At 55.7% G+C, this 15,407-nt stretch overlaps 1 protein-coding gene across 1 annotated transcript in view; it reads right to left on the minus strand.

The window, feature by feature from the left end:
• The window catches only part of COL5A3 (collagen type V alpha 3 chain), a 35,040-nt gene extending 19,835 nt beyond the window's left edge, over window positions 1-15,205 (minus strand). The window contains exons 1-27 of the mRNA XM_047096045.1: window positions 15,118-15,205; window positions 11,121-11,279; window positions 10,838-11,027; window positions 10,605-10,761; window positions 9,923-10,027; window positions 9,448-9,603; window positions 7,531-7,644; window positions 7,277-7,414; window positions 5,942-5,989; window positions 5,827-5,868; window positions 5,450-5,512; window positions 5,008-5,082; window positions 4,828-4,911; window positions 4,590-4,646; window positions 4,445-4,498; window positions 4,197-4,250; window positions 3,322-3,375; window positions 3,187-3,240; window positions 2,948-3,001; window positions 2,558-2,602; window positions 2,397-2,450; window positions 2,170-2,214; window positions 1,956-2,009; window positions 1,764-1,808; window positions 787-840; window positions 648-692; window positions 450-503 (exon numbers count right to left, since the gene is read on the minus strand). Of these exons, the coding sequence (XP_046952001.1) occupies window positions 450-503; window positions 648-692; window positions 787-840; window positions 1,764-1,808; window positions 1,956-2,009; window positions 2,170-2,214; window positions 2,397-2,450; window positions 2,558-2,602; window positions 2,948-3,001; window positions 3,187-3,240; window positions 3,322-3,375; window positions 4,197-4,250; window positions 4,445-4,498; window positions 4,590-4,646; window positions 4,828-4,911; window positions 5,008-5,082; window positions 5,450-5,512; window positions 5,827-5,868; window positions 5,942-5,989; window positions 7,277-7,414; window positions 7,531-7,644; window positions 9,448-9,603; window positions 9,923-10,027; window positions 10,605-10,761; window positions 10,838-11,027; window positions 11,121-11,279; window positions 15,118-15,205 (2,142 nt within the window). The remainder of the gene's footprint in view (window positions 1-449; window positions 504-647; window positions 693-786; window positions 841-1,763; window positions 1,809-1,955; window positions 2,010-2,169; window positions 2,215-2,396; window positions 2,451-2,557; window positions 2,603-2,947; window positions 3,002-3,186; window positions 3,241-3,321; window positions 3,376-4,196; window positions 4,251-4,444; window positions 4,499-4,589; window positions 4,647-4,827; window positions 4,912-5,007; window positions 5,083-5,449; window positions 5,513-5,826; window positions 5,869-5,941; window positions 5,990-7,276; window positions 7,415-7,530; window positions 7,645-9,447; window positions 9,604-9,922; window positions 10,028-10,604; window positions 10,762-10,837; window positions 11,028-11,120; window positions 11,280-15,117) is intronic.
• Window positions 15,206-15,407: the final 202 nt, after the last annotated feature.

The following is a 15,407-nucleotide window of genomic DNA, read 5'->3' on the forward strand; positions in this document are numbered from 1 at the left end:
TCAGACCACAGGTACCGTACTTGGCTACAACGTGACTGGACTCATACAAATGTGAAGTCCAACGTCCCTGCCCTCGGTCAACAGTACGGCTCTTGGCTTATCCCAGCATTTCTGTGCTTGAAGATCATATGGCCCTGGGCTTGAGGTAAGACATAAACTGTCTGCCTCACTACAGAGTGCTGACCTGGCCTGAGCTTAGGCCCTTCATGGGCCTAACTATTCTCAGTTACAAGGTGACAACTACAGGACGGTACCTCCCTTTGGCTGTTCAGCTCCAGGTAACACACACATTTCTACCTATTGTCACTCAGATTGAAACCCCACTCCCACCACGCCTTTCCTGCAGATCGATACCTCTCAGCACATGTGCACAGGTTTACCATGAAGCTGGTTCCCTGGAGCTCATGCCAATGAATCACCCCTACTTATGCGCCCCAAGCATCACCTACCTTCACACCCCGAGGTCCAGGATAGCCCGGGGGTCCTGCTGACCCTGGTGGACCCTGGGATGGAGATAAGATCAGTGCCGTCCTGTCCTTCCCCCTCCATGTTACCAGTGCCCTCGTTCCTCTCCTCATGAGCCCCTGACTCCTGGCCCTGCCCTACCAACCCTCATCCCCAACCCGGCCTCTCTCCAGGCCACTCACCTGGGCCCCTTTCTCTCCTGTGGGGCCCTCATGGCCTGGGTGACCCTGGGGAAAGAAGTTGTCAGGGACCTGGATTTGCCATCCAAATTCCCAAGCCTCCCCCTCCTCCTTCCTCCTTCTGCCAGCACCCACTTCTCACCGGAGGGCCATCAGATCCTTGAATGCCTGGAATACCTGGGTTTCCAGGGGGACCCTGAAAGAAGATGAACAGTAGGGAGAGACACAGAGTCTCAGTCTGGCATCCCACCAAGAACAGCCCTACTCAGACACGCAGCGACATCAAGGTCACAGAACAAGCACACCCCACAGGCTACGAAACCTCTCCCTAGCTCTGCCCAGTCTTACTGAGTGACCCTGGGCCAGCCCCTTTCCCTCTCTGAGCCTCAGAAATCCTTCACTCCTGGGAGAGTGGAGACAAAGGAGGTAAAAACAGGGTGAGGAACACGTTGGGCTGGGGGACTCCCCAGCTATATCCCTTTCTTTAGAAGTGCCTCCACCTTCATCTGAGAGAGGTGGGCCTAGGCAGGCATGAGGTGACCCCCCTGTGTTCTGCGAATAGTTGATAGGTCCAGAGGCGGGCACTGGGTCCAACTAAACCAATCATTTTCTTCTGAAAATTTGAGGTAAGCGACGTCTCACTTCATAGAAACTATGATCAGGTGGGTTTAGGTAAAGAAACTATAAGGCCATGCGGAGCTGGGGGCTGAAATGGTGATAAATCGTGCAGAAACGGGACTGGCGGGGGGTGGACAAAGACTCGTGCAGGAAAAAGCCTGTCTGCTTGAGGGAGAGGGAACACATGTGCCGGGGAATAAAGATGACACCACAGATCCCAGAGAAAGGCCTTCCTGGCCCATGGATCTCGCTAATATTTTTGATGACGGTGGCTTCTGTGGGTTCCCCTAAATCCTGACAATGTGCCCTTATTTCCGTTTCCCCCAATCAACCCTTTCCCGTCAGTGATTTTTTTTTTTTTAAACTCTCAGCTTGCTGAAGGATTGTTGCGATTCTCCATTATCCAGGGCTAACCACAGGGCCCTGGTGGGAAGCTTTTCCTGCAGCAGAATTGAAGGACGAAGACAGGAGAAGGTGGTGGTAGGTGGGGTTGTCACTCACCTTCTCCCCAGGAGTGCCAATGGGCCCCTGGGGGCCAGGGAGTCCCTGGGGACATAAAGAAAGAAAAAAAAAAGGAAGGTGAAGGAAGACATGAGAAATGAGCAATGAGCTGGGGAGTGGGGAGGCTGGTAGGGGTCTATGACCATGGCCGACTACTGTCAAACCCCGGTTATTGAAATCGATAGCTCAAACCTGGGATCCAGGATTTCCCTGCTGTCCTGGAGGGCCTGGTTCTCCCGGAGGACCCTGGGGAGAAAGTGGGGGTGCTGTGACTCTGGAAGGGACCCCAGCATGGAGGTGCCAGTGAAGTTGACAAGGGGGCCAGGGGAGTGCACAGGGATATGGACAGATGGCCACGGGGTCAGCGCATCAGAAAGCGCTAGGGGTCAGAAGGCGGGACACGTACCACATTTCCCTTGGCTCCCGGAGCACCATCAATCCCAAGTACACCCTGGGGGAGGAGAGGGTGTGAGACCCGGGCAGATACCACACAGGAGCCTGAGTCTGAGACACCGAGAGGTACAGGTGGGAAGATGAGCAGGCAGCGAAATCAGGTAACAGAAATGGGCACGCAGAGGAGACAGAGGTGAGAGGAAGACAAGCAGAGAGATGGACAGATAGCGACAGTCTCACCGGGCGTCCCAGGGGACCAGGGGAGCCTCTAGGGCCGATCAGTCCTCGGGGGCCCTGCAAGGAGGTAGGAGCATTATTCCAGCACCCCTGCTCTGAGGCCCCGTGAGTCCTGGCTCCCTCCCCTGGGCCAGGCAAAGGGGCCTGAGGGCCCTGGTACTCACCGGTTCCCCAGCCTGGCCTGTGGGCCCCGGAGGTCCCTCTGCTCCCTGTGGGAAAGCATTCATCACTCGGTGAGGGGGGGGGGTGAGGAGTATAACCCTCAGAAAACCACCTTCCCTCATCTGAGCACCTCTTCCAGGGGATCCCAGAGCCAGAGCGTAAGGCAGTAACCAACAGACTGAGCACACGTGATTCAGTTCGGGCCCCTGACCCCAAACCTGAGTCCCACCTACCAACTCTGGTACTAGCTCCCAGCCCTCAGTCTACCTTTTTGAGCCCCACTGAGGATCCTGGCCCTCCAGCACAGACCCTCACCTCTCATCCCGGCCCCTGCAGACTCCATTCCTCTCTGACTCTCACTCTAAACCATTCCCTCTCTTCCCCAAACTTACCTTCTCACCATCCTCTCCTGGGGGGCCAGGTTGCCCCACATGGCCAAAGTCACCCTGGAGTTAGGAGGGGGGGGGCGTTCAGAGTGGAGATGTGAGGGTAGAGACCAGCCTCCCAGGGAAGGACATGCGGCACAGGAATGAGAGCTCGGACATGGGGATGGGGATTCTGACCCTGGGGGTGGGGAGGGCATCCTGAACACTGGGAGGCTTGACATGCAGGAGGGGCCTCACACACTCACCCTTTGGCCCTTCTCACCAGGCAGCCCTGGCAGGCCGTCAAAGCCCCGATCACCCTGCACAGAGAGACACCGCCTGAACCCCGAATCCTCGACCCAACCGTCCCTCCAAGTCCCGAACCTGACCTTATCACCTACCTTAGGTCCTGTGTCCCCTGGGAGGCCCCGGGCCCCATCTGCTCCAGAGCGGCCCTGTCAGGGAGGTGACAACATCAAGACACCCATCGCTGTCTGTTGAGCTCCTCCCTCATGAAGAATCCTGGGGGATTCTCTGCGTATCAGTTTAACCTCCCAAACACATCTCAAACCCGTCCACTGTTCTTTATCTCCAGGCCCTTTCCCCGAGTGCACATCACCAGGATCACAAAAATTAAAATCTCCAGTCTCCATTAATTGTCCCAGTTCTTCATTTCCCGCTGCATTTAAAAATTGTCTGGAGGGGTGCCTGGGTGGCGCAGTCGGTTAAGCGTCCGACTTCAGCCAGGTCACGATCTCGCGGTCCGTGAGTTCGAGCCCCGCGTTGGGCTCTGGGCTGATGGCTCGGAGCCTGGAGCCTGTTTCCGATTCTGTGTCTCCCTCTCTCTCTGCCCCTCCCCCGTTCATGCTCTGTCTCTCTCTGTCCCAAAAATAAATAAAAAACGTTGAAAAAAAAATTAAAAAAAAAAATAAATAAAAATAAAAATTGTCTGGAATTATCTTGCTCATCATCTCCCTCAGTATACCAGTCTTTTCTTTTGCGCACGCTGTTCCTTCTACTGGAATGCCCTTCCTCTCCTGTTTACTTGGTTATACCTCAGACCTCAGTTCAAGCATCATTCTCTCTAGAAAGTCCTCCTTGGCTCTGTGACCTGACCAGATCCCTTTGTGACAAACTCAGTGGAGCTGCCATTCTCCGTCCTCAGTGCCCTTATCCCACCAATGACACCAGCAGACCCTGCGGGCACGGAGCCAAGACTCCTGTTGGGTGTGGAGGGATAGATGAGGGATGGCCTAAAGACTTACGAGTTACTCACCATCTTTCCCTCCCGGCCAGGGGGCCCAAGAGGTCCCTGAAGGCCTCGGGGACCCTAGGAGAGAAAAGGAGGAAGAAAAAGGAGAACAAGAAGGAGAAAGGACTTATTTTTAATCATTCTCTGGGAAAGGCAGCAATTGCAAAGGTATCCTCAGCCCCTTTGTCATTGTCCTCAAACAGCACTTTATCCTGTGGCTCCGGGAGAAGACCCTTCCCCTCCAATCCTGGCCCCATCCCCACCAGTCTCACCTGTGGCCCCATTTCTCCCATCTCTCCTTTCTGACCGGGATACCCAGGGAGACCCTTGGAGGAAAGAGATGGGGAAATGGAATTAGAGGGAGGTTGCCCTTCTCCACTGATGTGTCCCCCTCCTCTGTACAGTCTCCTTACTCACCACAGGGCCTGGGCGCCCAGTGAGCCCCACCGGGCCAGGAGGACCTTTCATAGACAGCTGGAAAGATGGGGGAAACAGATCCTCAGGTCTCCCACAAAACCCCAACACCCTCCAAAAGAGCATCTTCATGAGACAAATATCCACCTGCCCCCGACTAGCCTCCATTATCCCCATCTCTGTCACTCCCTCAATGTCCTCCCATTACCCCCCGTTGGTCCCCTGATTATCTTCCACTCACCTGAGTCTGTTGCAGGACTGCCTGCGCCTGGGCTTGCTGGAAGGAGACTGGGGGTCCTTTGAGGGAGCTGCTTGCAAACTGGAACTAGGGGGCAGCTAGTCATGATGGGGGCCCAAGGAGAGGCCCCTCCTGGGTCAGGACTACACCCCCCAAGGATGTGCTACCCTATCCCCCTCTTACCGGCATCATGATCACAGTGCCTGGTAGACCCCGGATGCCATCGATGCCAGGGATTCCGGGGAGGCCAGCAGGACCCTGAGAGAGGGAGAGACACAGAGGGGGATGGAGGCAGAGAGATAGACAGAGATGAGAGATAGAGATAGAGGGGGAGAGGGGAGAGACAGAGACATAGGGAGAAAGACAAAGATGAAGGACACTCAGGGATAGAGACAGATGGAAGGAGAAAAGCAGGGGATACACCCCCAGAGACAGGACATGGGCCAGAGTGACAATTCACAGATGGAAAGAGAGATGAGCAAGTGGGGCCAGCGCCAGCTTCAGTGTGGTGTCCTCAGTCCCTGCCTCCCAGATCCATGTTCAGACATACACGTGCCCACCTTCGGCCACATGGCCCAAAACCTCACCCCCCCCAAAAGGATACAACCCAGAGGGAGTCTCTTACCGGTAGACCAGGGTCTCCAGGGAATCCTGGGGGGCCGGGAGGGCCTGAGGGGCCGACCACCCCCTGTTGGGGACAGAGAACAGAGGTTCATAAGGAGTGCAAAGCTCGAGCCAGGCCAACTTCTGACCCACCACTGACTCTGACCCCATGCAGACCTCCTTACCCATCACTGAGCCATTCCTGGCCCCTCAGTACTATATTGACCCATACCACCCCCCAACTTTACATCCCAACCCCTATTTTGATTCACCCTTTGAGCCTCAAATATGCAATAATCTTTTAACGATATGGCAATGTTACACCTCAACCCTCCACCCCCGGGTCTCAAATACCCCAACTAGAATAGAAAGGAAGAGGGGGGTGCAGCCATCACTCACTCGGGGTCCTGGGGCTCCTGGAGGTCCCTCAAACTGCTGTCCCTGAGGGAGAAATGAGTGTGACCCCCGTTCTAGCCCAGACCTCTCCACCTCCTCCTAGCCCCAGGCCCCTCACCTGTTCAATCACTGCTGGTTCCCCTTTTGCTCCCTTCTCTCCAGCACCCTGGGGCAGGGGAATGAACAGAAAAGACATGTGAGCCCTGACCATGGTCAAGGAGAAGAGCATGAACTTCAGGGTGTGTTGTGGGGTCCTAATCCTGGAGCTGCCTCTCACTATCTGGTGACGGGGAACAACTTATTCGACTCCTATGGCCTCACCTGCAGAGTCAGTAGGCAAATGATAACAGTGTATGTCCCCCAGGAAGAAGAATAAATTAAAACAATGGTCGACACATAACAAGCCCTCAGGGTAGGTTGGCTATGAGCATTCCCCTCCTCCCTTGCCCAATACCAAGGCTAGAACCTGGGACCCTTCCCAGTCTGCACTATTTTCCGAAGCAATCTTGTCCAATCCCTTGGCTAAAGGTAGCATCCCTCCGGTTGATGGTTCCCAAGTCTTTATCTTCAGCCTAGACCATGTCCCTTGAACTCCAGAATCTTCTAAACAATCACCCACTTGGCATCTCCATTTGGATGCCAAGCAGGGGTTGCCAGTTTAGCACATCCAAAATGGGACCCTTGATGCTTTCCACCCGCTCTTCCTTTAGGCGTCCCCATCTCGTTCAAAGGTGCCACCATGCATCGGCTAAGTCATCCTCGCATCTTTCTCCATCTCCAGTAGCAAGACCGGCCCAGATCTGTCCACTTCTTTCTGTCCCCACTGTCACCACCTTGCTCCAGGTCACCAGGCTCTTGTTGCACAGACCACTGGTTTCCCTGCTGCCCCTCTGGCTCCCCCTACAGTCCATATGCTGTTCAGCAGCCAGAAAGAGCTTTTAAAGCTCCAAGTCCGATCAGGCTCCATGAGCTTGATCAAGAGCTTTCTCATCACGCTTGGACTAAAGGCCAAATGCATAATCCTATAGACAGAGCCATCCATTCACGAAGTTCCTGTCACATCAGCATAGTGATAATATTTAGCAACTACAGTGGGGTGGTGGGAAGGCATTCTACGCAAGATTAAAAGAAGGCAAAAGAGGGGAGCCTGGGTGGCGCAGTCGGTTAAGCGTCCGACTTCAGCCAGGTCACGATCTCGCGGTCCGTGAGTTCGAGCCCCGCGTCAGGCTCTGGGCTGATGGCTCGGAGCCTGGAGTCTGTTTCCGATTCTGTGTCTCCCTCTCTCTCTGCCCCTCCCCTGTTCATGCTCTGTCTCTCTCTGTCCCAAAAATAAATAAACGTTGAAAAAAAAATTTAAAAAAAAAAAAAGAAGGCAAAAGAGAAAATGTGGTCCTATGTGGTTCCAGGCAGGACTTCCTCCCCGCCCCCCCCCCACCCAAATACTCAGACTCACAGAAAAAATCTGGAACTGAGTCTGCGACGGCTGCTCTGCTGCCCGGAAGACAGGGACAATGGTAGGGTCACCTCCTTCATTGTCTTCTTTGGCTAACTGGGTCCTCAGTTCTGTTCCACTGTCAGGGTCCAGGGGCCCCTGAGAACATTGTGACAGACCCAAGTTTGTCCCTGATGTCCTCATTGTCTGCCACCACCAGTTCCCAGGACTTTCCCTTCCCCCTTCCCTTCCAGCCCTGTCCACTTCCCACTGACCTCTAGCATGGTGACATTGTGGCCAATAGTCACAGTGGTGGTCATGACCAAAGGCGTGGGAATCGGAGGTAAAGTTGAAGCTGGTGTCTCTGTTTGGGGGATGTCAGTGGAGGTCTGCAGCAGGGACAGAAGAAGTATCAGTCCCCCAGGGGAAGCTAGACCCTGCCCCCGCCCCCAGCAATGCCCAGTCCGAGGAAGGAAACAAAGGAGGACTCCCCCAAAAAACCATCAGCGGGGTGTAAGGTAGGGGACTGGGACTGGTCAATGGAGGCAAATGTGTTCTGACTGGATCAGGACAGGCGCCAGCAGGGGGAGGCCTCTTGTGTGGAAGAAGAGCAAGGCTGGGTCAGGTCTGGGAGACCTAGAAGGCAGAGTGGGGCTGGCTCGATAACCACAGTCAAGGTCCAGTACTCGGGGCCAGACTCCAAGAAGCCCACCCCACATGTCTTCTCCCAAGGCAGAGCTCAGTGGTCAGCCAGCCAGGCCACAATTAGAGAGGCCTGGACAGCTGTAGAGAAATTTGGTCAAGGGCACAAAGAGGGTAGTAGAGGCCCAGGCCCTTCCTGAGGAAGGGGTTGGGGAGGGGTTCTTTTTCTGGGCCTGAAGTGATCATTTCTTTCTCTCCACTGAGTTAGTACATCAGTGAGAACAGATGGAATGTAACCAGTGACTCTCCCCCAACCAATGGCCTGCACCAAGGATGCCTACCCAGTGACTCACCAGCTAATGATCTCCCATTAATGACCTCTAATGATTCCTACAACCAGGGGCCCATTAGTGACTCCCTAATTAATGACCCCCATCAATATCCCCTGACTAATGATCCCACTAAGGGACTTAACCAATGACCCCTCCAACTAATAACTCACATCACTGGCCTTTATTCCTATAACTAGTTATTCCTGTAACTAGTGATCCATCAGCGGCCCCTGCAGTCAATGACTACAACCATTTACTCTCCCATCCAGTGACCTCCCCAACCAATGACCCCCTCCACAACAAGTACTAGCTAGTAGACCCTCAACTACTAAGCCTTACCAGTGACCCCCTAATCAATTATTCCCCTAACCAGTGATCCTCCAACAACAAGCAACCATGAGCGAGCCCATCTATTGCTACCCCACCAATGACCCAGACAGTAATTTCACTAATCAGTGACCCATCAATGCCTTCCCAACTAATAATCCATCAGGGACTCCCAAACCAATTATCTCATCCATGACCCCTGAAAGTCATTTCTCCAACTGGTGACTATAACTGGTGACCCCACTAGTGCCTTCTAATCAGTGGTCCCCTACTGATGACCTACCTTCCTTCCCAACTAATAATCCCCATCAGTGGCCCCTTCCCATTAACCCTGAACCAGTGACAACAATAACACCAACAGTGGTCTCTATCAATGACTTCCAACAATGACCCCCACTTAGGAACCTCTCAAACATCGACCTCAATCAATATCTCCCTTTAGTGACCTCCCAACCCGCAATCTCTATCAGGAAAGCCAAATAGTGCCCCCCAATTAGACTTCTCCAATGAATAACCCTCACCAACTACCTAGACCAATCAATCCCAAACAATGACACTCTAACTAATGAACCCATTATTCACTCCAGCTAATTGCTGCCCTTAAGCAGTAGCCTCCATCAAGAACCTCCTAATATAAGGTAATCATCTGGGTTTGCCCCTTTCCTCCAGCCCCAAAAACTGAACATTGAGGAGCAGAGATGAGAAAGCTCATAAGACAGTTCCAGCCCCCCTGCCACACAGACATAGTTATCAGTCCGCTGAGACAAGTCAAAGGTCAGGGATTGGAGACCAAAGGCATAGAACTTGGATGAGGTACCAGCAGTCAGTAGGAATCAGAGACCAGAGGTCAGGCAGTCAAAGAGCAGAGGTGAGTGGCTGCAGATCCCTTACCTGGTTCTCCAGGGAGCCAGGAGGTAGGCTTGGGGTCGAAGTCTCCTTGTTCTTCTTCTTCTTCCTGCCCTTCCCCTTACGACCTCGCCCTTTTTTCTTCCCTTTTCCCTTCCCCTTACGTCGAGGGGCTGGAGTTTCTGGCTCACCCTGGGGGGCCTGGGAAGAGGACCTCCATCAGGTCCAGGGCCCCGCAGTGGAGCCCCCATGGCTCAGTCATCTGGGACCATGCTGGCACATGGCTCATTGGTCCCATGTTTTGAACCCAGGGCTCACTCAGTCCTGTGACCTAGGGTCAAGCATACGATCTGGATCCAAGAATCACTCAGTTATGTGACTTAGATCAAGGTCACTCATGCCTAGGATCTTCTTGAGGGCAGGAGTCACTCAGTCCCAGGTAGGGGTCAGAATTCACTCATTCCTGAGATCTGGATTCAGGGATGATTCAGCCTGACCTCAGGACGGACGCCTCACTTACCCCTGTGGCTACAGGGTCCAGGTTGTCACAGCCAGGAAGGTACCGCTCACAGGCCTGGAAGGCAGCCCGAGGATCTGGACTGATCAGCAACTCCTGAATATCTCCCTGGGGAGAGGATGGGGGCCCGGGAAAGAAAGCCACAGGCTGACTCTGACACCCTGTTCCAGGCACCAAGGCTTGGTATTTCTCTACCCAGGGCCCCATAAGTATAAAGAGGCGGTGGCCCCACCACGGCCCCCACAATCCCTCTGAGAGGGAGGAAGATTCTGTCACGGTCGCACCAAATCACAGCCATAAATCATACCCTGCAACGCCTGTCCCATCAGAGGCACATTTGTTCCTTTGCCCCCAGGCACCTGACACCTAATATGTGCCAGGTGCCTTTTAAGGTATTGGGGATAAGGAGGGGAACAAGATGAATGTGGTCCCTGGCCCCCTGGAGGGGACACACATCACAACCACACACAGTCACACACCATCGTAGCAACCAGTGCCGTCCCACGTCTCCACCGTATTCTACCACGAGTCAAGTATGCACTATCGCGTACTGTTGTTTTGTGGCTCTACAATCTCACGCACCACAAGATGCACAACGATGCATTCCACTCCCTCGCCTCAGCTTCCTGGACAAAACGCCTTCCCGTCCCCTGCCTCAGTTTCCCCGACCACTGAACCCCCCTACCTCAAAGGTCTCCTCCCCGAGGTCCTGGGTTCCCAACACAGTGAGTCCAGCCGTGCTAATGAATCGAGGCCCCTGGCCCAACGTGGGGGGCTGAGGTTCACAGTCGGCCACCAGAGTCACCATCCTGCCATCCACACTGATTGCCACACGGTGCCACCTGCAAGAGGACAGTCTCAGTGGGGGGTGCTTCTCCACCCCACTTCTCTCTGGACCCCAACCTTCCCTATACTCACCTGCCATCCATGAGGTTGACCTGCTGGGGGAGGGGGCTGAAGGAGTCACCTAGGAGACCCAGAGCCGGCCCCAGAGCCAGGCCCAGCTGCCGAGCACCACCCTCATCATAAATGGACAGAAGGACAGATTGGTTGGCTGGCTGGCCCCGCAGAGTGATCAGCACGGAAAAGTTCTCGGGAAAGTGCCCATCTGAAGGGGCAGAGGGAAAGGGGCAGCTTAGAGGGCCTGGCAGGGACCCATGCTCCCAGGATGACCCCCCCAACCCCTCCTGCACTGACTCACCTGGAAAAAGCTCCCACGTAGGGATGCCAAGTGTGGTGGCCTTGCCAACCCTGAATGCCCGGTCACCCTCCGGGGCCCTCTGGGGGCAGAAGCCAGGCCCTTCAGAGACCCCAGCCTGGCCCCCTCGCACACCCAGGGCCTTCAGCACATCCACAGGGTCTGCTGTAGAGAGAAGCCGGGGTGCAGGGCAGTTAAAACAAATCTAGGACTCCATGTGAGCAGCTCAGGTTTGGGGGCTTCAGCCCCCCACGGTGTTTGTGGGTCAGAGAGAAGGAGCAGGAGCGGGACCTGACCCATCTCACCACCCCACAGCTGTTCCAGCCTCGTCAGCCTGTTGACTCCTGTTCCCCACCACCCCCCCCCGCTTGGTTTTTGGTAGGGGAAAAAAAAAAAAAGCTGACCTACTTCTGGGATGAATCAAGGCTTCCTGGCCTGAGCCCCAGAGCCAGACTGTCCCCCTCTCTGCTCTCCCCCGCACCAACTCCCTGGGGCTGCTTCCCAGCCTGAAGCCCCCTGCCAGGGGAAACCCGCTTGGAGAGGGGGGGCTCCTAGTGTGTGTGTTTCCCCCACCTCCTCCCTCTGACCTCCTCCTTTGACTGCCACTTCCTCTGAATTCCTCCTCCCTGATCATCACCCATGATCTACTCCCTTTCACCACTACCTCTCCTGACTTCTTCCTTCTGACCCCCTCCTTGATCACCATCACCCATGACCTCCTCTTTCTGCCTAACCCAGTCTCCTCCATCTGACCTGTGACCTCCCCGTTTTATCACCTTCTCTGACCTCCTCCTGATGACTGCCTCTATCTAATAACCTCCTGACCTCCTCCCTCTGGCCCTATCCCTCCTGACCTCCTCCCTCTGACCCTATCCCTCTTATCCTAGCAAAGGAGGGAACTGGTCTGGCCCAACCAGATCCTAATCCAGGCCATCCTACCAGCCCCACCCCACACAGCAGGCCAGTGCTAAGTGGAACCACATGGCTTGGGCAGGGGAGGGCGGGGGCTTCCTCTGGGCCCAAAGCCCCTGCCTGCTCTCCCCTCCCCCCAGCAGACTGTCCCACTGACCCCCTGACCCAGCCTCTTGGCAGGAGTCAGATTCTGTCAAATCTGTCCATGACCTCACCCTGGGGGCGGTTCTACTGACCTCACCATTGGGAGTGAGGGTGGGGGGCCAGACTTGGGGGAGATAGGGGCTTGGATGAGGGACCCCCATCCCAGCTCCTCCTGGGTCAGACCCTTCATTCTCCAGATTTACAGACCCTTATTCCAGCCTCCGCTCACTCTTGCCTCCAACCTCCTGTTCTGTCTTTCTCCTCTCCCCCTCCCTGCCCTCTCTCTGTCCCACTTTCTGTGTTGGTCTTTCCAGGTCTTTCTCTGCATCCAACTCTGAATCAGTCTGTCTCTCTCACTCTCTTGTTTCCTAGCTCTTTCTGCGTGTCTCCTGGTACTTCATTGGTTCTCCTTCCTCTCTGTCTCTCTGTCCCTCTGTCCCTCCTCTCTCTCCCTCTCCCTCTCTCTATAGATAGATAGATAGATAGATAGATAGATAGATAGATATACATATACATATATATACATATATACCACATATCTGGCAGGGGTTACTCTCCTCATCCCCCTCTCTCTCCACACACACACACACACACACACACACACACACCCCTGTTCTGCTGCTGCCACCACCAGCCCCGTCTCTAATTGCCTGTTCTCTGGCTAGGCTGTCATTAAGAGGTATTTGGGTTACAGTCCCCTGAGACTAAGATCTGGGCTCCCAGGCTCTGTCAACCACAAGGGTCACTCCCCCATGGAATGATCATCCCAGCTGCCCCCTCTCCAGGCTGGAGCCCCAGGGAGGGCTGAGAGTCACGACCCCATACAGTGTGGCTCTCCCAGGCTTTCCCCTCACCCAGACCCCTGTCTCGATGCAGCAGGAATGGGTGTCCCCTCAACCAGCTGCTCACTCACATTTAAAAAGTCCTTCTCAGCACCTAACCCAAATGTCTCTTGCTTCAATCTTGCATATCTTCTGTAGTGACCTTTCAGAAACTGACTGCCCTTTCTTTTCATGGCTGGCTCTGTGACAAGGGGACACACAAGAGGCATTGAGTCCTGCCTGCAGGGTCAGAGGGTGGGGGTCTGTCAGGGACCCAGCCTGACCTTCCCCCACTCTCTCTCCTGTGCTGGTCAGGGCCCCAGGAAGATGTTGGATGGGGTCTAGGATATGAAGGGAGGCAGGCAGGGCCTAACTAGGCTGGGGCATGGTTGGGATCTCCTCAGATGTTCAGGAGAGCACAGGTGTGGGTGTGGGTGCTACTGTGTACATGAGATTGTGTAACCACGTGCATGACTCTGTATGGACCAGGGAATGGCTGAGCACGTTGTCAGCATAGGCCAAGGATTTGGCCTACAATGGAGAGCCGAGGTGCAGCTATTTGATGTGTGGGTGGGTATCTCCTGGCAGTGAGTTCACAGTCCGGCTGGTCACGCAGGTGAGTCCGTGATTATAATAGGCGACACTTGAGATGGGGAACTGTGGTCACATGGGAGAGTACGGACAAGTCGGCGAGCAGGTGACTGGTTGTGAATGCTGACTGTATTGTGTGGATACCAGTGCACATATGTGCAAGAGTTGGAACGTGTAGGAGGGTGACAAAGGCTGTGACCCTGTGGCGGGTGGCTGCTGGGGTTGCCTGGGGCGTGGGCCCCGGTGTTTCACTTTGGGGTGTCCCAGAGGGCTTATATTTTGAATGGATGCCTATGATGGCACTAATGTATGGATGTGTCAGCATGGGAATGGGACATAGGCCAATTTAGGATAATCCACGTGAACAGGCACCTCCCTGAACTCCAGAGAAAGTGAGAAAGTGCAGGATGGGGTGTGTGTGTTTGTGTGTGTGTGTTGGGGGACTGAGCTCACCCTAGGGAGCGATTTCCAGGAGGCTCTAGCCCAGTCTCTCTCAGACCAGGGATGCCACTTGAGGGACCACAACCTTCCCAAACCCCTGGGCGCCCCCAACCGCGAACCCTGTGGGGCGGAGCTCGGCGTCCAGCCAAAAGCGCGCAGCTGGGCGTGCGTCAGCGCTGACTCACCCGTCCGCCGGCCCCCGGGACCCTTGGGGCCCCTGAGAAATTCCTCGGGAAAAACACCCGCAGCTCGCTCGGCTGGGGGGAGCAACTTCCACTTCCGCCCCCGCCCGCGCTCCGCCCCGCCCCGCCCCGCGCCCCGCCCCGCCTCGCCCCTCACCGCGGCCCTCCCGAGGCCCTGTCCATGGTGCTGATCGCGGCTCTGGGGAGCGCGGGGTGGGGGGAGGGGGGAGAAGTAGGGACAGAGGAGGTGGGCGCGCGCCAATTGGAGGCAGAGGAGGGAGAGGAAGAATAGGATGCAGCCATTAGGGGAGATGGAAAGGAAACTCTGAGTCCCCGATTAGCCCCCTCCCTTACTCGTCCCCACTCACCTTCACCCCCAGAATCACCCACTCACGTCCTCATGGGCGATTGTTTACGCCCCAGAATCACAACCGACCCTCATCGGGTCACCCAAAGACAAACAATCATACACGTAACACTCACACGATTATTCTCTTAGGTCAGCCCCACACAGACACACCCACAACTCACAATCACCATACCCTTGGCCAGGAATCACCCATCACCCACATTCATACAATAGTCGTCAACTCCCACACCCACTTTCCCACACACGATTTCACTTCAAATGGCCTCACACACACATTGCCGCACACACAACTCTACGTCGCATTCATGCCGACGCATCCACCAGTAAAACACGGCCACACGTTTCCCCCCTCCCGCCAGCTGTCACACCCACAAATCGCCCAGAGTCTGACACGCGAGCCCGAACACAACACCCTATCCACGCGCAACGCGCACGCCCCCCCCTGCACGCCCTCCCCCATTCCTGACTCCACCCCATCTTTAGGACCTCGTTAGATCCTGCACCGGGGTCCTTTTCCTATCTCCTCCCTCCGGACTCACCGGCCTGCGTCCGGAGCAGAAGCTGCAGCGAGGCCAGGAGCAGGCAGAGGCCGGCCCGCGGCTGGCTCAGGCCTCGGCGACTCCCCATCCCGGCGGGCCCCACACGCAAGGCGGGGACCGGCCGGGGCGTCTACGGGGCGCGGCGTCTCCTCGGGCTCCGTGCGCTCACTTGCCGCGGCCGGCTCCACTCGGGATCGGCAGGAGACTGCGGGAGACCCCGCCCTGGCCTCGCCCTGCGCTCCAGAGCCCGGCCGGGCGGGGCTCGCTGGAGGGAGGGGGGGGGGTGGCTG

Source organism: Lynx rufus, unplaced genomic scaffold (assembly GCF_022079265.1).
Source record: "Lynx rufus isolate CCGP_SWC_20201006 ecotype Redwood Valley unplaced genomic scaffold, mLynRuf1.p SCAF_4, whole genome shotgun sequence".
Classification (NCBI taxonomy): domain Eukaryota; kingdom Metazoa; phylum Chordata; class Mammalia; order Carnivora; family Felidae; genus Lynx; species Lynx rufus.